This window comes from Ranitomeya imitator, chromosome 3 (assembly GCF_032444005.1).
Source record: "Ranitomeya imitator isolate aRanImi1 chromosome 3, aRanImi1.pri, whole genome shotgun sequence".
Taxonomy (NCBI): domain Eukaryota; kingdom Metazoa; phylum Chordata; class Amphibia; order Anura; family Dendrobatidae; genus Ranitomeya; species Ranitomeya imitator.
Window position 1 is genome coordinate 46,204,283 of NC_091284.1, and position 23,704 is coordinate 46,227,986.

At 44.5% G+C, this 23,704-nt stretch overlaps 1 protein-coding gene across 1 annotated transcript; it reads left to right on the forward strand.

The window, feature by feature from the left end:
- Window positions 1–824: 824 nt before the first annotated feature.
- Window positions 825–2,857, forward strand: LOC138671914 (uncharacterized). The gene is made up of 2 exons (XM_069760039.1): window positions 825–1,488; window positions 1,965–2,857. The coding sequence occupies exons 1-2, from the start codon at window positions 1,045–1,047 to the stop codon at window positions 2,763–2,765; spliced, it is 1,245 nt and encodes a 414-aa protein (XP_069616140.1). The 5' UTR covers window positions 825–1,044; the 3' UTR covers window positions 2,766–2,857.
- Window positions 2,858–23,704: the final 20,847 nt, after the last annotated feature.

Genomic DNA, 23,704 nt, shown 5'->3' on the forward strand with positions numbered 1-23,704 from the left:
CCTTTAACACATTACACCACTCCCTTCTACTGCAAATCCTCTTTTCCCTTGAGGTCAAAGACCTCGCCCTCTCCTAGATCTACTCATATCTCTCGAACTGCACATTTAACGACTTCCCATCCCACATTACCTCCTTATCCTGCCCTCTCTCTGTTGGTGTCCCTCAAGGGTTTGTTTTGACACCCTTACTCTTCTCAATCTATACTTTTGGCCTGGGACAATTCATAAAGTTCCATTGCTTCCAGTACCATCTATATGCTGATGATGCTCAGATCTACTTCTCTTTGTCACGCACAGTGAAGGGAGACTAAGGGTACCGTCACACAGTGCAATTTTGATCGCTACGACGGCACGATTTGTGACGTTCGAGCGATATAGGTACGATATCGCAGTGTGTGACACGCTCCTGCGATCCGGGACCCTGCTGTGAATCGTACGTCGTAGCACATCGTTTGAAACTTTCTTTTGTCGTCTAGTGTCCCGCTGTGGCGGCATGATCGCATGGTGTAACAAAGGTGTGCACGATATTGTATACGATGTAAAGGGCGGAGGAGTTGGCTACGTAGGAGCGCTGAATTCTCCACCTCCCAAGTGCTGATTGGGCGGTACAATACTGTGCGCTCATTCGACAAAGGACTATTGTTCCCAGCGGATAAAACCGGAGCTCTCGAGCGCGCTATTCATTTCTCTCTGTAGCACGTGCTGTAAACAGAACTCCTAAATTCGCTGGATTTCCTGGACTTTTCTTCTACTACTAGATTTTTACCGCAAAAGGTATGTATAACGCTTCAGCGTAGCATATGTTGCGCTTCAACGTGGATAAACGCTGTAGCGTGGTCGATTGTTCCTTTATGGAGAGTAGGGTAGGCCTGAGAACCTCAGGTACACAGCTGTAGCGTGGCCCAATTAATTCTTTTACAGATCGAGATGGTTGACTGCTCCATTTAATACCAGTAGTAAAATATATAGTTATTAGATCAATGGTCAGAACATTGTTTTGTAAGCACGTGTATTTATTGTACGTTTGTTTTCTTTTTAGGAACTATGCTCACTTCCGATGAGAGTTCTGTTGTTGCTGCTGCCCTGGTGTTTCAGGCAGCACGTCTCCAAGAGGAGAGACGTCTTAAACGAAAACGTCGCATGTGGACCCGGAGCTGGCTGCAGAAAAGATCCTCATTGTCACACATGGGTCTCATAAGAGAGTTACGTGACAATAACCCTCATGATTTCAGAAACTACCTTCGGATGTCGGAGGAATCCTTCAAAATAATACTGTCTGCTGTTATGCCACTCATACAAAGGTGTGATACGCCGATGCGTGCAGCCGTGCCCGTGGATGAAAGGTTGGCGGTGACACTGCGGTTCCTGGCAACAGGAAGGTCTCTTCAGGATTTGCAGTTTTCCGCAGCTGTTTCCAGACCTTTCCTGAGCGTTGTGATTCCGGAGACATGCGAGGCCATTGTGCAGAGCTTAAGGCATTATATGGAGGTACTACTATATTTTATTGGCTGCTGTGTTATGTCGATATATTATACTAGCTATTTAACCCGTTCTACGCCCTGTTTACGCGCATTTCTATTGGTATATGTTCTACATCCTATCATGTGCTGCTCCCATCCTGCGTCCCCATTCAGACATGTGCTGCTGTGATCCTGCGCCTCCATTCTGACATGTGCTGCTACCATTTTGCGGCTCCATTCTGATATGTGCAGCTCCAACCCTGCGCCACCCTTCTTTTATTTGATGCTCCCAACCTAATTTTATTGATTATATAATTTCGATATATTGTTTAGCACCCCCTCTGAGTCACCGAAGCCATCTGATAAAATGGCTGCCTGCATACTCAGGGTTGTTGACTTTGTTATACCCATACTGCGCCTCATTCACTGTAGGATGTCCACATGAGAGTGTATGTGCATAATATATTTGACCTAATTTGTACATGTTTCCTTCTCATCTTGCAGTTTCCCAAGACGGCGGATGAGTGGAAGAGGATTGCTTCCGATTTTGATGAGCTGTGGCAGTTTCCAAACTGCGGTGGTGCATTAGATGGAAAGCATGTGCGCATCACGCAACCAGCCAACTCTGGATCCTTCTTTTTCAACTACAAAGGATATTTCAGTGTGATCCTCATGGCCCTTGTCAATGCAAACTATGAGTTTGTCGATGTGGATGTTGGCATGAATGGTCGAGTCTCCGACGGTGGTGTTTTTGAACACACTTCATTTGGGGAAAGCTTGAGGAACAATGAACTGCTGTTGCCACTAAATGAAGACACAAAAGCAAACCTAAATTTTGTCTTCATCGCTGATGAAGCTTTCCCTCTTCATCCACATTTGCGGAAGCCATTTGCACAGAGAACACTCACACCGGAGCGCAGAATCTTTAATTACCGGTTGTCGAGGGCCCGTCGTGTGGTTGAAAATGCCTTTGGGATTATGGCAAATCGGTTTAGAGTGTTCCACACAGCTATCAACTTGAAGCTGCCGTCTATAGACTTTGTGGTTTTGGCATGCTGTGTGCTCCATAATTTCCTGAGACGTCATGATACGAGCTCCTATTCTCCTCCTTCGTTTATTGATGCAGTGGACCCAAGAACCGGAGATATTGTGCCCGGGGAATGGCGTACACAACCTGATAATTTAACAGCTCTTCAAGCACTTGGATCTGGCAGACAGGCAGACGATGCAAGGGACTGTCGCGAAAAATACTGTCAGTACTTTAATGGTTCTGGAGCTGTACCCTGGCAGGATCGCGCCGTATAAAAAATAAATTTTTTTTGCTTTGCTGTCATATAAACCTCTCTAACTTAAAGTAAATGTGATGCCTATTAAATGGTGCTGTTAACCCTTATAGCTTGGTAAACATTAAAGAAAGAATGCGAAGATTTTTGGTTTTTTTGGTAACAATTTCTTGGTTTAAAATTATTTAACAACTAAATATAACATAACCAAACAAAAAAAAAATTATCTCCTTCCACGGCCCAAGAGGTGTCGCAGCGTCACGCCCTGCTGCTCTACTTGAGCCTGGAGGAGCGCTGCTGTCTGCTGCAGGAGCGCTGCTGTCCGCTCCAGGCGCAATTGTCTCGCCAGGAGCTCTCTTACGGTGGGCGGTTAAGTGGATAGAAGAGGTTGGAGAACCAACGTTGAATCCGCTGAAAATACATCTCGACCTCTGGGGCAGGACCAAATTTTGTGTGTTGTAAATTTCTATTTGGTCTGGCACCACAGGGCAATGTTAATTTTATTAAATTTTACAGTTTTAGTTGTCTATTGTGACATCCAGCAGAAAACCACTCATATTATGTTGATACTTACGGAGAAGGGACGCCGGTTCCTCATTGTCAGAACCAGAGGTGCTAATTTCCCATCCCAGCGATCTGGACAGTGCTGCAGCACCGAAAAGGAAATAATAACAGATCTGGTGAACTATGGAACACGCCGTTGGGAAGCGCTCGCTGTTTTGGTCACTTACGTATGTTAGCTTCTGGGGAGAATGGTGCCGACCCGGGGGAGGAAGAGGAGTGTCGGAAGGGAGGTGTTGAGGGTGGTGTAGGGGTGCGAGGCCGTTTGCTGTCTGGTGGAGGCGTGGTAGGCCGCTGGGCTCCCGCTGGTGGTGGATGCTGTGGTGCTTCTGGCAATGGCAGGTACCTGTTGCCGCCGCTGTCTCTCTACACATAAAGTTAACAAACGCAATCTTTAAATACACATGTAGAGTGCTGCAGATCAAAGCTAACAATATACTGAAACATAAAATTTATATAACACTTCACAGGGGTGCGAGGGTGCATGGTTGCAACAGATGGTGGAGGCGTGTTAGGCCGCTGGGTCATTACTGCGTCTGTAATGTCTTCAAATATTTCAGCTACCCTGTTATGTCCCATGTGATGTTAAAAAAAATGCAATCAATGATTGTGAACTTACGTGATGTCCCGGACTGTGGGCTCCCACTGGTGTCTGAAGATGTGGTACTGGTGGCAATGGTGGGTCTCACTTGCCGCCGCCGCTGTCTCTCTACACCTAAAGTAAAGAATCACAATGTTTACACACAAATGTTGAGTGCTGCAGATCAAAGCTTACAATATACTGAAACATAAAATAGAGATCACACTTTACAGGGGTGCGATACTCTGACATGTCTGTGGGCTCTGGTGTTCAATGGTCTTCCTGTCTTTGGAAAACGTATCATTTCATCAGTAGGCCACCCTCCTCCGATAATATTTTTGGTCAATTGAGAAACTAAAAATTACGGACATCTTAATAATTTCAAGATGGTGGTTGAGATTAGGTAACCCTACAAGTTTTCTCACGGACAACGCATATTCTGCTTGGAAAATAACTAAATTTTTAAAAAACGGGGCATGTGTTTTAATGCATTTGAGGTGAAGTTGGCAACCATGAGCGCAAGCCTCCCTCACAAACCCCCCCCCCTCCTGACAGCATGCATCTCCCAATCCCCCCATACTAGTACTTGCCTCGCCTTGCCTCCGCACGCAACTCAGCAAACATTTGTGGCATTTTATAGCGGAGGTCAGCCCATTTTTTACGCAGTTGAAGCTGACTGCGGCAGACGCCAAACCTCCTCTCCATCATTCTGGTAATGTGGCCAAGCACTTCCCGCTTGTGGATGTGTGGGTGGGCCGGGCGGCTTTCCTGACCCTCATAATCCAGGGCATCCATCTGACTAATAAAAAAAAGGAGCTCTGGCTGCCCCAGAGGAGCAGAACGCAATCTCGACGCCATTTTAGATGGAATGACCCTGAACAGCAACGCCCACAGGAGGAGCTTGACTACGCCGTCCTGCCGCCAGATCGGCTTCGCAATAGCGTTGCAGTTTATGGACAGCGTCACATTTGTGACGCATGAGCGGTACGGAATGAACGCACAGAGTAAAAGCCATTCGAAGGATGGTTATATAACGCCGGAGCGTCACGTAATGTACGCTCGTGGTCTATGACGGCGTGATGACGTTACAGCGTTCCGGCGTGCCTGCGCTAGCTTGTTTTGGATCCCTGACATCCTGATAATGGCTGCCAGTCGCCGTGATCCTCCTATGGGCATCCCAGAGCTCAAGTTCCTTATTGGAACAATGGATCGCATGCAGTATGAAACAACAGGGCTGGTGCTGCACCGCAACCAGCACAAGGACGAAGTTGTCCGTGTGGTGTCTGAGGGCCTCAGGAAGCGGTTTGGGATAACTCGCAGTAAGGCCCAGATTGTGAAAAAATGGGGCGATCTGAAGTCCAAAAGCCCAGAGCGCCTGCAGGAGCTTCGCAAGGAGATTCGCAGAGGTCAGTACGCAGGTACCCAAAATTTGGGCACGCAGAAGGGTTAATTGGGTGATTCATGGGAATGGGGGGTACGCTGCATGGATTTGCATAGGCCTTTGGGCCAGTATGAACGTTGCAGAGCCACAAAGTGTCACAGCTATGTGGCAGTTTGAACGTTGCAGAGCCACAAAGTGTCACAGCTATGTGGCAGTTTGAACGTTGCAGAGCCACTATGTGCCACATCTATGGGACAGTTTGAACATTGCAGAGCCACTATGTGCCACATCTATGGGTCAGTTTGAACGTTGCAGAACCACTATGTGTCACAGCTATGGGGCAGTTTGAACGGTGAAGAGCACTATGTGGCACAGCTTTCTGCTGACCAAACTTTTTTTTTTCCTTCACAGAGGCCAAGAGACAGCGCCGCCGCCACAAGGCTTCCCACACGGCCTCTTCTGTCCCAGTGCCCTCCGGGTCAACAACAGATCCTAGTAGGTTCATACAATAATGTGATGAGGATTTGGTGGCAGGTCCCCTCGACACCCCCCCCCCCCACCTGCAGTCACTGTTGCCATTTATGTTTAAAAATTGTTATTTTTTTCCCTTCACAGAGGCAAAAACACAGCGTCGCAGCCACGAGGCTTCCCACACGGCCTCTTCTGTCCCAGTGCCCTCCGGCTCAACAACAGATCCTAGTAGGTTCATACAATAATGTGATGAGGATTTGGTGGCAGGTCCCCTCGATCCCCCCCCCCCCACCTGCAGTCACTGTTGCCATTTATGTTTAAAAATTGTTATTTTTTTCCCTTCACAGAGGCAAAAACACAGCGTCGCAGCCACGAGGCTTCCCACACGGCCTCTTCTGTCCCAGTGCCCTCCGGGTCAACAACAGATCCTAGTAGGTTCATACAATAATGTGATGAGGATTTGGTGGCAGGTCCCCTCGACCCCCCCCCCACCTGCAGTCACTGTTGCCATTTATGTTTAAAAATTGTTATTTTTTTCCCTTCACAGAGGCAAAAACACAGCGTCGCAGACACGAGGCTTCCCACACGGCCTCTTCTGTCCCAGTGCCCTCCGGGTCAACAACAGATCCTAGTAGGTTCATACAATAATGCGATGAGGATTTGGTGGCAGGTCCCCTCGATCCCCCCCCCCCACCTGCAGTCACTGTTGCCATTTATGTTTAAAAATTGTTATTTTTTTCCCTTCACAGAGGCAAAAACACAGCGTCGCAGCCACGAGGCTTCCCACACGGCCTCTTCTGTCCCAGTGCCCTCCGGGTCAACAACAGATCCTAGTAGGTTCATACAATAATGTGATGAGGATTTGGTGGCAGGTCCCCTCGATCCCCCCCCCCCCCCCATCTGCAGTCACTGTTGCCATTTATGTTTAAAATTTTTTATTTTTTTCCCTTCACAGAGGCAAAAACACAGCGTCGCAGCCACGAGGCTTCCCACCCCGCCTCCGATGTCCGTGCGCCCTCAGGGTCAACGGCTCAACACCCTAGTAGGTTCACACAATAATGTGATGAGGATTTGGTGGCAGGTCCCCTCTTCCCTCTTCTAAAACATTATTTATTTATGAATGCTGACAGCACCTTTTTTTCCATTAAAAGAGGCAAAGAAACAGCGCCGCCACCCCGAGGCATCCCAGTCACCGCAGTACTGTCCCCCTGATGCTCTTCCGGGCTTCTCTCTTTCGGAGAATATGTCCCCAGACGAGGTCTTGCCACGTAAGTTTTCCCTACACGTTAAAGATTGTCACTCACTGCCTCTCTCTATGTAACCCTGTACAGCAAGGGCCGTTTCAGAGCCTTCCGCCGCCTCAGATGTTTCATTCATCCTGTACGCTATTATGGGGATGTGATCACAGCCCACTATCAGGATAATACTGTGGTATTAATGTTAGGTTTTTATGCTTTGTCACCAACAGCAGCCGGCAGTGTGACCATCCTGGATGTAAAAGCCAGGATTGAAAGGCTGTGCGAGACTCTGGCGCACATTCACAAGCAGCAGAATCTGGCAATCGTAGAGTTGCAGAAGATAAAGGACATGTGCCACCAGTTGTAGGGGGGACAATACTAAATAGTATTACTGGTTTTAAAAATGTTATGTTGTTAAATTAAAAAAAATTATTTAAACTAATATTCATTTTTTCTTTGTTTTAGTTAAGTTTACATTAGTTTGTTACGTTAATTTGTGCCCTCATACAGTGCTGTGATCGAGACACACCAATCAAAAAGTAGTGATAGAATTTCTAACAAAAGCTTTTATTTGAAACATTATTTTAAAAAGACAATATAATAAAAAGGAATGTAAAAGAAGTGCCATGCATCGTGTAGTGTGACCGCAGTCTACGATGTTTGAAACGATAATTAAGCGACGATGCAACGTCACAAATCGTGCCGTCGTAGCGATGAAAATTGCACTGTGTGACGGTATCTTAAGTGCAACACGAAGGGATAAGGGAAAGGGAGTGCAAGCATCAAAACCCTCAACAGCAGAAGAATACATCACAAGAACCACCATCAGTACAAGAATACACCACCAGGACCTTAATCAGTACATGCATACATCACTAAAGCCACAGTACAAGGTACATCAATTGTAATGTCAAGTCAGACCCATTGACATTTGTATGACATGAACCTATAATTTCCATTACGTCCTTAATAATAATGACATATTGGCAGTTGTTTCTATCAGTCGTCATCAGACTGTGAACCATACAGAAACTACAATACTGATGAGAATGTCAGTATCGCAAAAAAACATTTACATCCAGATACCTTAAAGATGACGTCTTGGATTGGAGTCATTCTCTTTCTTTTCTTCATCTTCAGCTCATCTCTGCATACTTCTATCTTTTGTGGTCTTGTGCAGCACATTCTGACACAATTCCTTTAAAAATAGTGTCACTATAATGCTCCTGAATAAAAATATCTGCACTATGCTGAGCCCATGAATAAATAATTGTCCCTCCATATATTCCCTACACAAAATATGACTCACATATTGTCCTTCTTATGGTACACACCTTCCACACTTCCCTTTTATTTCCCTAATGGATTCCTTGTCACACTATCCTCTCACACCGTGTACCCCCATATGGTCCCATCTTTATACTGTGCACTCTCATCACACTCCCCCTCCTTGGATTTCTGTCCCCTCTTGGCTGTGCCCTTACGCTGTACCCCCATGCTACACCCCCACACTACTCAGTTTCTGTGCCCACTCAGACTTTTCTCCCTTATACTGTCTCCTCCCACATTTCCCACTCCCTCCTCACACTGTTTCCTCTCACATGCCCCTTGCTTCCCATTTTGTGTCTGCATACATTCTTTCCCTCTCTCCTCATACTATGTCCACATACATTCCCCCTTCGCTACTTTAAATGTGTCCACATACATTCCCCCCTCGCTTGTCATACTGTAACAGCACCCATTCCCCCACTCACCATACTGTGTTTGCTCCTATCCCCTCCCTCTTTCCCCATACTGTTTGTCTGCACCCATCTTCCCAATTCTGTGTCCACATACATTCTCCCTTGCTCCTCATACTGTGTCCACACCCATCCCCCCACTAACTATACTGTGTCTGCACACATCCCTACACACACTATACTGTGTCTGCACTCATCCCTCATAGTGTTTCCTCATACATGCCCCATCAACTCCCCCCCTTGCTCATCATTCTGTGTTCTCAAATTTCTCCTACTTCCCATATTGTGTCCTTACACATCCCTTCCTTGTTCCCCAAATTGTGCTCTTAAATCTGATTACCCCCATTACAATAAATCTTTGGTGTCTTCAGCTCCACTGGAGCACTTACTACCAATATTGTTGGTGCCTCTGCAGTGCCGGTGAGTGATGTCAGCAGCATGATCACATGACTAGATCACGTTGCTGATGTAGCCCTGACCCAAAGGTCTAAAAGACGCGAGTACAATTGATCACTGAGTACCGGTGAGCTGTACTTTCTGCCTGCCCCCCCTTAGATATGCCTCTGTGTTCCGGTCCTATACATTGGGTATTTCAAGCAGCTGCATACCAGCTAACAGCTGATCAGTGAGACCAGTTATCAGACCCCCACCAGTCTTATATCGGTGGCTTATCTGTTCCTAAACATAGGTCATCAATATCCTAAGTCTGGAAAACGTTTTTAGCTACAGTCAGTCATTAATTAAACCTATGATTACTATATGATTAATGTGAACGATACTCGCCGCTGCATACTGAGCTAATTACCGATTAATGCCCTAACAAGTCCCCTTTTGCAAAATGTTGGGCAGAGCATGATAGCTATCTGTCTATTTTAATACACATTCCTGCATTTTGTGAAGTTACTTAAGCTAGGACTTGGCATGTCATGTAGAAGATGGATAATCAGTTTGTGCACAAATGTGAAACAGACAACAGTTGCTGGTTACAGGCGGCTTATTTCACAATGCTGTCCAGGATTCCCTCCCACTGTGGGCTTTGCCAAAATGTGTAATTGAATCACAGTCACTAAAAAAATTAAGCTCATTGCTAATAGCAAATATTGTTCTATACTGCATGATTGCATGGCATAGTATTCTATATTACATGGACTGATGTATTATATATAATGCCAATATTGCCATATTTGTCACCCCAAAATCTAATATATAGGGTTCCTTAACTCCTTACAATTTTCATTTTTTCCTCCTCTTCTTCCATGAGCCATAACTTTTTTACACTTCAATTGACAAATCTGCAAGAAGGCTTGTTTTTTTGCAGGATGAGTTTTAGTCTCAAATGACATCATTCATTCTACCATATCATGTACTGAAAAAAAGAGAAAAAATCCACTTTGGGTCTAAGAGTAAAAAAAAAACATCAGTTACACTGTCGTGTTTTGTGTTTTGTGTTTATAATGTTCATTGTGTGTTAAAAATTACATGGCAACATGATTCTTCTAAATTGCAGTCATACCAAACGCGTATAATTTTTATTTTACTGATGAAAAAAATTTCAGAAATTTTTGAAAAAAATAATTCTTTGTGTCACCATTTTTAGAGACCAGTATTTCTTTTTATTTTTATTTCAATAGAGGTGTGTGAGTATTTGTCTTTTGTGTGGCAAGCTGAGGTTTTTTATTTATACTATTATGGGGTTTTTATGACATTTTGATCACTTTTTATTGCATATTTAGCTGTGGTAACCAAAAAGAACACAGTTCTAGTTTTGTAATTTTGCTCTATAGCGTTTAGCATACAGGTTGAATTATTTTAAACTTTGATAGACTGAATTTTTATAGATTCGACAATACTAATTAAGATTATTCTTTATGGGGGAATAAGGGAGGATTGACTTTTTTAAAGTTTTTTTCAAATAAATTTTTTTAGTCCTGTTACAAGACTTAAACCTTCGATCATCTGATGTCTTATTCTGTAAACTACAATACAACTGCCATCTCTTGTAACTTAGCCTGAATCTGCCGGGTATGGTGCAGGCTCTGCTCTTCAAGTCGCTCCATACATACAAACTAGTCACTTCTCAGGGCCAAGCCGTGAGTCAGGATAGTCAAGTAGTCCAAGGTCAGAAGCAAGGAGGGTATGTAAAAAACAGAAGGAAGAGACAAAAGCGTAGTCAGGTAACGATCCAAGGTTAGAACACCAGGAGGATAGTGGATCAGAGAAGAAGGAGTTAAACATACGTGGTCAGAACGAGGTCCAAGGTCACTCAATGAAAGATGGGCCTCAGGATCTCCTCAATGTATCTCTGTGAATTCCAAATGGTATTAGTAAAATGAACCAATGTTCTTTGTCCATAACATAGATATGCCAATTCCATAACCCCACCGCCACCATGGGCATTTTGATTCACAATGACAATGACATCAGCAAACCACTCACCCACACTACGCCATATACACAGTCTGCCATCTGCCTTGTACAGTGAAAATCAGGATTCAGCCATGAAGAGAATACCTCTCGAATGTGCCAGACGACAGCAAATGTGAACATTTGCCCACTCAAGTCGGTTACGATGACAAATTGCAGTAAGGTGGAGACCTCAATGATGATGACGAGCATGCACATGAGCTTTCCTGAGACGGTTTCTGACAGTTTGTACAGAAATTGTTTTGTTATGCAAACCGATTGTTGCAGCAGCTGTCCGGGTGGCTGGTATTTGATGATCTTGGAGATGAAGATGTTGGATGTTGAGTGTTGTGAATTCCACTCTTGGGCTCCCTCCGGTGGTTGTAAGTGGCACTTTTGTGAGTTCTGCTCTTGGGCTCCCTCCGGTGGTTTTAAGTGGAATGGCTGCTCCTTGGATTTAGCTGTCAGCAGCTGCTTCCACTGATTGTCTTTTCTGCTCGGCTATTTAGCCTGGCTCTTTTCTTCAGCTTGTGCCACTTGGCAATGGTTCCTGGTTGGATTCACATCTCTTTGGATTTCCCTGTTATCCTGACCAGTTCAGCAAAGCTAAGTCCTTGCTTGCTCTTTTCTGTCCACAGGTTGTGGACTTATCCGTTCTGTGCTTTCTTTGTTTGTCCAGCTTGTCAGTATGAATTAATTCTGTGATGCTGGAAGCTCTGGGAAGCAGATTTACGCTCCACACCTTTAGTCAGGTGTGGAGATTTTTGTAAACTCTGTGTGGATTTTTTGTAGTGTTTTATACTGACCGCACAGTATTCCATCCTGTCCTATCTATCTAGCTAGACTGGCCTCCTATGCTCATCCTAGTTTCATTCTGTGTATGTCTTTTCCCCTCTCCACTCACAGTCATTACTTGTGGGGAGCTATCTATCCTTTGGGGATTTTCTCTGAGGCAAGATAGTTTTCCTGTTTCTATCTTTAGGGGTAGTTAGTTATCAGGCTGTGACGAGGTGCCTAGGGAGTGTTAGGAGCATCCCACGGCTACTTCTAGTGTTGTGTTGAGCTTAGGGACTGCGGTCAGTACAGATACCACTTCCTTCAGAGCTTGTTCCATGTTGCTCCTAAACCACCAGATCATAACAGTACAAGTGGCCCATAATGAATTAAATGCATCTCAAAAGAAGGAAAAAATTCTGAGCCATTTTTTTTTCTGTGCTCTCTTTTGTCTTTTTTTTTCCTCTTGATCTCTGGGTGGTTCAGGATTTATGCTCTGGCATGGATGTTCAGGGTTTGTTTTCTCGTGTGGATCAACTTGCTGCAAGAGTATAGAGTATCCAAGATTATGTTGTCCAGACTCCGGCTTTGGAGCCTAGAATTCCTACTCCTGATTTGTTTTTTGGAGACAGATCCAAGTTTTTGAACTTTAAAAATAACTGCAAATTGTTTTTTGCTTTGAAACCCCGTTCTTCTGGTGATCCCATTCAGCAAGTTAAAATCATCATATCCTTGCTGCGTGGTGACCCTCAGGACTGGGCATTCTCCCTTGAATCAGGGGATCCGGCATTGCTGAATGTAGACGCATTTTTTTGAAGCGCTCGGATTATTGTATGACGAACCTAATTCTGTGGATCATGCAGAAAAAACCCTGTTGGCCTTGTGTCAAGGTCAGGAAGCGGCAGTATTATACTGCTAGAAATTTAGGAAATGGTCTGTGCTCACTAAATGGAATGAGGATGCTCTGGCTGCTATTTTCAGAAAAGGTCTTTCTGAAGCCCTTAAAGATGTTATGGTGGGCTTCCCTACGTCTACTGGTTTGAGCGAATCTATGTCTCTAGCCATTCAGATTGATCGGCGTTTGTGCGAGCGCAAAGCTATGCACCATATGGCAGTGTCCTCTGAGCAGAGTCCTGAACCTATGCAATGTGATAGGATTTTGACTAGAACAGAACGGCAGGAATTCAGACGTCAGAATAGGCTGTGTTTTACTGTGGTGATTCTGCTCATGTTATTTCTGATTGCCCTAAACGTACTAGGAGGTTCGCTAGGTCTGTTACCATTAGTACTGTACAGCCTAAATTTCTTTTATCTGTGATCCTGATTTGCTCATTGTTGTCCTTTTCTGTCATGGCATTTGGGGATTCAGGCGCTGCCCTGAACTTAATGGACTTAGAATTCGCCAGGCGCTTTCCTTGCAGCCTTTGCAGAGCCCTATTCCTTTGAGGGGCATTGATGCTACTCCATTGGCCAAGGATAAACCTCAGTACTGGACGCAGATGACCATGTACATGGCTCCTGCACATCAGGAAAATTGCCATTTTCTGGTGTTGCATAACCTGCATGATGTTGTTGTACTGGGTTTTCCATGGTTACAGGAACATAATTCGGTGCTGGATTGGAAAACCATGTCTGTGACTAGTTGGGGTTGTCAAGGGGTACATAGTGACGTTCCTTTGATGACAATTTCCTCTTCCCCCTCTTCTGAGGTCCCTGAGTTTTTGTCGGATTTCCAGGATGTATTTGATGAGCCCAAGTCCAGTTCCCTTCCTCCACATAGGGACTGTGATTGTGCTATTAACTTGATTCCTGGTTGTAAGTTCCCTAAGGGCCGACTTTTCAATCTGTCTGTGCCAGAGCATGCCGCCATGCGGAGCTATGTTAAAGAATCTTTGGAGAAAGGGCATATTCGGCCGTCTTCGTCACCATTTGGAGCGGGTTTCTTTTTTGTTGCTAAGAAGGATGGCTCCTTGAGACCCTGTATAGATTATCGTCTTCTTAATAAGATCACGGTCAAATTCCAATACCCCTTGCCTTTGCTTTCTGATTTGTTTGCTCAGATTAAGGGGCTAGTTGGTTTACTAAGATTGACCTCCGAGGGGCATATAATCTTGTTCGTATTAAACAGGGCGATGAATGGAAAACTGCATTTAATACGCCCGAAGGCCATTTTGAATACCTTGTGATGCCATTCGGGCTCTCTAATGCTCCATCTGTGTTCCAATCCTTCATGCAAGATATTTTCCGCAATTATCTTGATAAATTCATGGTTGTATATTTGGATGATATTTTTATTTTTTCCGATGATTGGGAGTCTCATGTGAAGCAGGTCAGGATGGTGTTCCAGATCCTTCGTGATAATGCTTTATTTGTGAAGGGGTCTAAGTGGCTATTTGGAGTTCAGAAGGTCTCTTTTTTGGGTTTTATTTTTTCTCCCTCGTCTATGGAAATGGATCCTGTTAAGATCCAAGCTATTCATGACTGGATTCAACCCACATCTGTGAAGAGCCTTCAAAAATTTTTGGACTTTGCTAATTTCTATCGCCGTTTCATTGCCAACTTTTCCAGTGTGGTTAAGCCCCTTACTGATTTGATGAAGAAAGGCGCTGATGTGACGAATTGGTCCTCTGCGGCTGTTGAGGCCTTTCGGGAGCTTAAACGCCGATTTACTTCTGCCCTTGTGTTGCGTCAGCCGGATGTTTCTCTTCCTTTTCAGGTTGAGGTTGACGCTTCTGAGATTGGGGCAGGGGCCGTTTTGTCTCAGAGGGATTCTGATGGTTCTTTGATGAAACCGTGTGCTTTTTTTTCCAGAAAGTTTTCACCTGCGGAACGCAATTATGATGTCGGCAATCGGGAGTTGTTGGCTATGAAGTGGGCGTTTGAGGAGTGGCGACATTGGCTTGAGGGAGCTAAGCACCGCGTTGTGGTCTTGACTGATCATAAGAATCTGATTTACCTCGAGTCGGCCAAGCGGCTGAATCCTAGACAGGCTCGATGGTCCCTGTTTTTCTCCCGTTTTGATTTTGTGGTCTCGTATCTTCCGGGATCTAAGAATGTTAAGGCTGATGCCCTCTCTAGGAGTTTTTCGCCTGATTCTCCTGGAGTCCTTGAGCCGGTTGGCATTCTCAAGGAAGGGGTGATTCTTTCTGCCATCTCCCCTGATTTGCGGCAGGTGCTTCGGGAATTTCAGGCTGATAGGCCTGACCGTTGTCCAGTGGGGAAGCTGTTTGTTCCTGATGGATAGACAAGTAAGGTGATTTCTGAGGTTCATTGTTCAGTGTTGGCTGGTCATCCTGGGATTTTTGGTACCAGAGATTTGGTTGCTACGTCCTTTTGGTGGCCTTCCTTGTTGCGCGATGTGCGTGCTTTTGTGCAGTCCTGTGGGACTTGCGCCCGAGCCAAGCCTTGCTGTTCCAGCGCTATTGGGTTGCTTTTGCCTTTGCCGGTCCCTGAGAGGCCCTGGATGCATATTTCCATGGATTTTATTTCGGATCTTCCTGTTTCCCTGAAGATGTCTGTTATCTGGGTTGTTTGTTACCGGTTCTCTAAAATGGTCCATCTGGTACCTTTGCCTAAATTGCCTTCCTCTTCTGATTTGGTTCCGTTGTTTTTTCAGCATGTGGTTCGTTTGCATGGCATTCCGGAGAATATTGTGTCTGACAGAGGTTCTCAGTTTGCTTTTGGCGGGCCTTTTGTGCTAGGATGGGCATTGATTTGTCTTTTTCTTTGGCGTTTCATCCTCAGACTAATGGCCAAACTGAGCGAACTAATCAGACCTTGGAGACCTATTTGAGATGCTTTGTGTCTGCTGATCAGGATGATTGGGTGGCTTTCTTGCCGTTGGCCGAGTTTGCCCTTAATAATCGGGCTAGTTCGGCTACTTTGGCTTCACCTTTCTTTTGTAATTTTGGTTTTCATCCTCGTTTTTCTTCTGGGCAGGTTGAGCCTTCTGATTGTCCTGGTGTGGATTCTGTGGTGGACAGGCTGCAGCAGGTTTGGACTCATGTGGTGGACAATTTGACGTTGTCTCAGGAAAGGGCTCAACGTTTTTCTAACCGCCGTCGGTGTGTTGGTCCCTGGCTTTGTGTGGGGGATTTGGTTTGGTTGTCTTCTCGTCATGTTCCTATGAAGGTTTCTTCCCCTAAGTTTAAGCCTCGGTTTATTGGTCCTTATAAAATTTCTGAAATTATTAATCCGGTGTCTTTTCGTTTGGCTCTTCCAGCCTCTTTTGCCGTTCATAATGTTTTCCATAGATCTTTGTTGCGGAGATATGTCGTGCCCGTTGTTTCCTCAGTTGATCCTCCTGCCCCGGTGTTGGTTGAGGGAGAGTTGGAATATGAGGTTGAGAAAATTTTGGATTCTCGTTTTTCGAGGCGGAGGCTTCAGTATCTTGTCAAGTGGAAGGGTTATGGCCAGGAGGATAATTCTTGGGTTGTTGCCTCTGATGTCCATGCCACCGATTTGGTTCGTGCTTTTCACTTGGCTCGTCCTGATCGGCCTGGGGGCTCTGGTGAGGGTTCGGTGACCCCTCCTCAAGGGGGGGGTACTGTTGTGAATTCCGCTCTTGGGCTCCCTCCGGTGGTTGTAAGTGGCACTTTTGTGAATTCTGCTCTTGGGCTCCCTCCGGTGGTTTTAAGTGGAATGGCTGCTCCTTGGATTTAGCTGTCAGCAGCTGCTTCCACTGATTGTCTTTTCTGCTCGGCTAATTAGCCTGGCTCTTTTCTTCAGCTTGTGCCACTTGGCAATGGTTCCTGGTTGGATTCACATCTCTTTGGATTTCCCTGTTATCTTGACCAGTTCAGCAAAGCTAAGTCTTGCTTGCTCTTTTCTGTCCACAGGTTGTGGACTTATCCGTTCTGTGCTTTCTTTTTTTGTCCAGCTTGTCAGTATGAATTAATTCTGTGATGCTGGAAGCTCTGGGAAGCAGATTTACCCTCCACACCTTTAGTCAGGTGTGGAGATTTTTGTAAACTCTGTGTGGATTTTTTGTAGTGTTTTATACTGACCACACAGTATTCCATCCTGTCCTATCTATCTAGCTAGACTGGCCTCCTATGCTCATCCTAGTTTCATTCTGTGTATGTCTTTTCCCTCTCCACTCACAGTCATTACTTGTAGGGAGCTATCTATCCTTTGGGGATTTTCTCTGAGGCAAGATAGTTTTCCTGTTTCTATCTTTAGGGGTAGTTAGTTCTCAGGCTGTGATGAGGTGCCTAGGGAGTGTTAGGAGCATCCCACGGCTACTTCTAGTGTTGTGTTGAGCTTAGGGACTGCGGTCAGTACAGATACCACTTCCTTCAGAGCTCGTTCCATGTTGCTCCTAAACCACCAGATCATAACAGTTGAGGTCCTTGGCTGTTGTGGTTAAATGTGGTCTGCTGTTGTGAGGCCGGTTGAATATACCGACAAATTCTCTGAAATACCTTTAGAAATGGCTTATGGTGAGAAATGAACATCCAATTCATGGCCACCAACTCTGGGGAACATTCCAGCAGTCAGCAAGCATGCCAATTGCACAATCTCTCAAAACTTGTGACATCTGTGGCATTGTGCTGTGTCATAAAACTGCACATGTCATAGTGGCCATCAATTGTGGCCAGTCTAAGGTACCACTGTGCAGAAGTCATGTGTCTAATCAGTATCTGGACGTGCCACACCTGTGAGGGGGATGGATTATTTTACCAAGGAGAAGAGCTCAGTAACACAGAATAGGAGAAGTACTCACCAACAGATTAGGAGAAGAGCTCACTAACACAGAATAGGAGAAGTACTCACTAACAGATTTGGAGAAGTGCTCACTAAAACAGAATAGGAGAAGGGCTCACTAACAGATTAGGAGAAGTGCTCACTAACACAGAATAGGAGAAGTGCTCACTAACAGATTAGGAGAAGTGCTCACTAACACAGATTAGAAGAAGTGCTCCCTAACACAGAATAGGAGAAGAGCTCACTAGCACAGATTAGGAGAAGTGCTCACTAACACAGAATAGGAGAAGTGCTCACTAACACAGATTAGGAGAAGAGCTCACTAACACAGATTAGGAGAAGAGCTCACTAGCACAGATTAGAAGAAGTGCTCACTAACACAGAATAGGAGAAGAGCTCACTAACACAGATTAGGAGAATTGCTCACTAGCACAGATTAGGAGAAGTGCTCACTAACACAGAATAGGAGAAGAGCTCACTAACACAGAATAGAAGAGCTCACTAGCACAGATTAGGAGAAGAGCTCACTAACACAGATTAGGAGAAGAGCTCACTAACAGATTAGGAGAAGTGCTCACTAACACAGATTAGGAGAAGGGATCACTAACACAGAATAGGAGAAGAGCTCACTAACACAGATTAGGAGAAGGGCTCACTAACACAGATTAGGAGAAGAGCTCACGAACACAGATTAGGAGAAGTGCTCACTAGCACAGATTAGGAGAAGGGATCACTAACACAGATTAGGAGAAGAGCTCACTAACAGATTAGGAGAAGTGCTCACTAACACAGATTAGGAGAAGGGATCACTAACACAGAATAGGAGAAGAGCTCACTGCTCACTAACAGATTAGGAGAAGAGCTCACTAGCACAGATTAGGAGAAGGGCTCACTAACACAGATTAGGAGAAGAGCTCACTAACAGATTAGGAGAAGTGCTCACTAACACAGATTAGGAGAAGGGATCACTAACACAGAATAGGAGAAGAGCTCACTAACACAGATTAGGAGAAGGGCTCACTAACACAGATTAGGAGAAGAGCTCACGAACACAGATTAGGAGAAGTGCTCACTAGCACAGATTAGGAGAAGGGATCACTAACACAGAATAGGAGAAGAGCTCACTAACACAGATTAAGAGAAGTGCTCACTAGCACAGATTAGGAGAAGGGCTCACTAACACAGATTAGGAGAAGGGCTCACTAACACAGATTAGGAGAAGAGCTCACTAACACAGATTAGGAGAAGTGCTCACTAACACAGATTAGGAGAAGGGTTCACTAACACAGATTAGGAGACGTGCTCACTAACACAGATTAGGAGAAGTGCTCACTAACAGATTAGGAGAAGGGTTCACTAACACAGATTAGGAGACGTGCTCACGAACACAGATTAGGAGAAGTGCTCACTAACAGATTAGGAGAAGGGTTCACTAACACAGATTAGGAGAAGTGCTCACTAGCACAGATTAGGAGAAGGGATCACTAACACAGAATAGGAGAAGAGCTCACTAACACAGATTAGGAGAAGAGCTCACTAACACAGATTAGGAGAAGGGATCACTAACACAGATTAGGAGAAGTGCTCACAAACAGATTAGGAGAAGTGCTCACTAACACAGATTAGGAGAAGGGATCACTAACACAGAATAGGAGAAGAGCTCACTAACACAGATTAGGAGAAGGGATCCCTAACACAGATTAGGAGGAGAGCTCACGAACACAGATTAGGAGAAGTGCTCACTAGCACAGATTAGGAGAAGTGCTCACTAACACAGAATAGGAGAAGAGCTCACTAACACAGATTAGGAGAAGTGCTCACTAACACAGATTAGGAGAAGTGCTCACTAACACAGATTAGGAGAAGGGATCACTAACACAGAATAGGAGAAGAGCTCACTAACAGATAAGGAGAAGGGCTCACTAACACAGATTTGGAGAAGAGCTCACTAGCACAGATTAGGAGAAGGGCTCACTAACACAGATTAGGAGAAGAGCTCACTAACAGATTAGGAGAAGTGCTCACTAACACAGATTAGGAGAAGGGATCACTAACACAGAATAGGAGAAGAGCTCACTAACACAGATTAGGAGAAGGGCTCACTAACACAGATTAGGAGAAGAGCTCACGAACACAGATTAGGAGAAGTGCTCACTAGCACAGATTAGGAGAAGGGATCACTAACACAGAATAGGAGAAGAGCTCACTAACACAGATTAGGAGAAGTGATCACTAGCACAGATTAGGAGAAGGGCTCACTAACACAGATTAGGAGAAGGGCTCACTAACACAGATTAGGAGAAGGGTTCACTAACACAGATTAGGAGAAGGGCTCACTAACACAGATTAGGAGAAGAGCTCACTAACACAGATTAGGAGAAGTGCTCACTAACACAGATTAGGAGAAGGGTTCACTAACACAGATTAGGAGACGTGCTCACGAACACAGATTAGGAGAAGTGCTCACTAACAGATTAGGAGAAGGGTTCACTAACACAGATTAGGAGACGTGCTCACGAACACAGATTAGGAGAAGTGCTCACTAACAGATTAGGAGAAGGGTTCACTAACACAGATTAGGAGAAGTGCTCACTAGCACAGATTAGGAGAAGGGATCACTAACACAGAATAGGAGAAGAGCTCACTAACACAGATTAGGAGAAGAGCTCACTAACACAGATTAGGAGAAGGGATCACTAACACAGATTAGGAGAAGTGCTCACAAACAGATTAGGAGAAGTGCTCACTAACACAGATTAGGAGAAGGGATCACTAACACAGAATAGGAGAAGAGCTCACTAACACAGATTAGGAGAAGGGATCCCTAACACAGATTAGGAGGAGAGCTCACGAACACAGATTAGGAGAAGTGCTCACTAGCACAGATTAGGAGAAGTGCTCACTAACACAGAATAGGAGAAGAGCTCACTAACACAGATTAGGAGAAGTGCTCACTAACACAGATTAGGAGAAGTGCTCACTAACACAGATTAGGAGAAGGGATCACTAACACAGAATAGGAGAAGAGCTCACTAATAGATTAGGAGAAGGGCTCACTAACACAGATTTGGAGAAGAGCTCACTAGCACAGATTAGGAGAAGGGATCACTAACACAGAATAGGAGAAGAGCTCACTAACAGATTAGGAGAAGGGCTCACTAACACAGATTTGGAGAAGAGCTCACTAGCACAGATTAGGAGAAGGGCTCACTAACACAGATTAGGAGAAGAGCTCACTAACAGATTAGGAGAAGTGCTCACTAACACAGATTAGGAGAAGGGATCACTAACACAGAATAGGAGAAGAGCTCACTAACACAGATTAGGAGAAGGGCTCACTAACACAGATTAGGAGAAGAGCTCACGAACACAGATTAGGAGAAGTGCTCACTAGCACAGATTAGGAGAAGGGATCACTAACACAGAATAGGAGAAGAGCTCACTAACACAGATTAGGAGAAGTGCTCACTAGCACAGATTAGGAGAAGGGCTCACTAACACAGATTAGGAGAAGGGCTCACTAACACAGATTAGGAGAAGGGTTCACTAACACAGATTAGGAGAAGGGCTCACTAACACAGATTAGGAGAAGAGCTCACTAACACAGATTAGGAGAAGTGCTCACTAACACAGATTAGGAGAAGGGTTCACTAACACAGATTAGGAGACGTGCTCACGAACACAGATTAGGAGAAGTGCTCACTAACAGATTAGGAGAAGGGTTCACTAACACAGATTAGGAGACATGCTCACGAACACAGATTAGGAGAAGTGCTCACTAACAGATTAGGAGAAGGGTTCACTAACACAGATTAGGAGAAGTGCTCACTAGCACAGATTAGGAGAAGGGATCCCTAACACAGATTAGGAGGAGAGCTCACGAACACAGATTAGGAGAAGTGCTCACTAGCACAGATTAGGAGAAGTGCTCACTAACACAGAATAGGAGAAGAGCTCACTAACACAGATTAGGAGAAGTGCTCACTAACACAGATTAGGAGAAGTGCTCACTAACACAGATTAGGAGAAGGGATCACTAACACAGAATAGGAGAAGAGCTCACTAACAGATTAGGAGAAGGGCTCACTAACACAGATTTGGAGAAGAGCTCACTAGCACAGATTAGGAGAAGGGATCACTAACACAGAATAGGAGAAGAGCTCACTAACAGATTAGGAGAAGGGCTCACTAACACAGATTTGGAGAAGAGCTCACTAGCACAGATTAGGAGAAGGGATCACTAACACAGATTAGGAGAAGTGCTCACTAACAGATTAGGAGAAGGGATCACTAACACAGAATAGGAGAAGGGATCACTAACACAGATTAGGAGAAGTGCTCACTAGTACAGATTAGGAGAAGGGCTCACTAGTACAGATTAGGAGAAGTGCACACCAACACAGATTTAGACAAATATGTGAACAATATTTGAGAGAGAAAGGCCTTTTGTGTACATTGAAGGTCATTGATCTTCGAGTTCAGTTCATTGAGTTGATTCCAGTGCCTACCAATGGACCACATTGACTAAAACTGTTATTTTTTGGAAGTCTGGAGTGGTTTTGGTTGTTTGGAAACCATATTGAAATGTTTAAAAAAAAAATAAACAAAGAAAAGTAAAAAGAACCAAGGGTCCAACAACCTGAGGCCTAAGATTAACTTCTTCTTTAACTTCTTAATCAGAATCAAGATTTTTTGGTAATTTTATGTATAAGAAGTAACAACAAATTACATTTTTGCCTATTTTTTTACTTTTTTTTTTTATCTATCAAATAGATTTAGTAATCATTATTAATGAGATCCAGGTCTTTGAGTTGAACTCAGGAAAGTTTATATGTCTGAATGCATTACATACAACAAAGATAAGTACTGTGAATGGCTCTGAAGTCTCGGGCAATGTACGGGCCTAATGATTTAAGAGACTGGACAGTTCACACTCGCACGTTTGGAGCATCAATTAGCATAGTTTCCATTACTCGACCGTGCCGTGATTTGGCCGAGGTTTTACTTTGAGGTTTGTAAATCAAACAAAACATTTCAGAAAAACGGAAAAACACAAAGTCGTGTTCTCTCTCGCTTTGATTGTAAAATGCAATGCTAACATATTTGTCTCATAAATGATCGGCACGGTTAAGTATGTCCTGAGATTAATCAGGGCTTTAACTCCCCATAAAACAAAGACTTTTTTTCTGTCGAGCTTCTCGTTTCTATTCCCATGTTTAGACAAAAAACAATGACTGCGAAGAACGTAGAATGTGTTTTCATTATCCGAGTTAGTCTATTTCTTTAAAGGAGTATGGAAAAGGATTCACATTTAACCCCTTTCTGACCTCGGACGCGATAGTACGTCCGAGGTCAGAACCCCCGCTTTGATGCGGGCTCCGGCGGTGAGCCCGCATCAAAGCCGGGACATGTCAGCTGTTTTGAACAGCTGACATGTGCCTGCAATAGCGATGGGTGGAATTGCGATCCTTAGTTAACCGGCGCCTCCAGCCATCGGGCCGGAAATCCGTCACATGATCGGGAATCAGCGATGCTTCTGCATAGTAACCATAGAGGTCGGATTGCCGGATTGCTATGAGCGGCACCTTGTGGTCGGCGCTCGTAGCAATGCAGGATTTCAGCTACATAGGAGCGATCTGATGATCGCTGCTATGTAGCAGAGCCGATCGAGTTGTGCCAGCTTCTAGCCTCCCATGGAGGCTATTGAAGCATGGCAAAAGTTAAAAAAAAAAGTTACAAAAAATGTGAAAAAAATAAAAAAATATAAAAGTTTAAATCACCCCCTTTTCGCCCCATTCACAATAAAACAATAATAATAAAAAAACCTACACATATTTGGTATCGCCGTTTCAGAATCGCCCGATCTATCAAAAAAAAAGGATTAACCTGATCGCTAAACGGCATAGCGAGAAAAAAATTCTAAACGCCAAAATTACGTTTTTCTGGTCGCCGCGACATTGCATTAAAATGCAATAACGGACGATCAAAAGAATGTATCTGCACAAAAGTGGTATCATTAAAAATGTCAGCTCGGCACGCAAAAAATAAGCCCTCACCAGACCCCAGATCATGAAAAATGGAGACGCTATGGGGATCGGAAAATGGCAG

Excerpts from the sequence above, each read along its gene's own strand:
- LOC138671914 (XM_069760039.1), top strand. The coding sequence starts at position 1,045 with ATGCTCACTTCCGATGAGAGTTCTGTTGTTGCTGCTGCCCTGGTGTTT. Across the intron at positions 1,489-1,964 it reads GCTTAAGGCATTATATGGAG|TTTCCCAAGACGGCGGATGA; the intron begins GTACTACTATAT and ends CTCATCTTGCAG.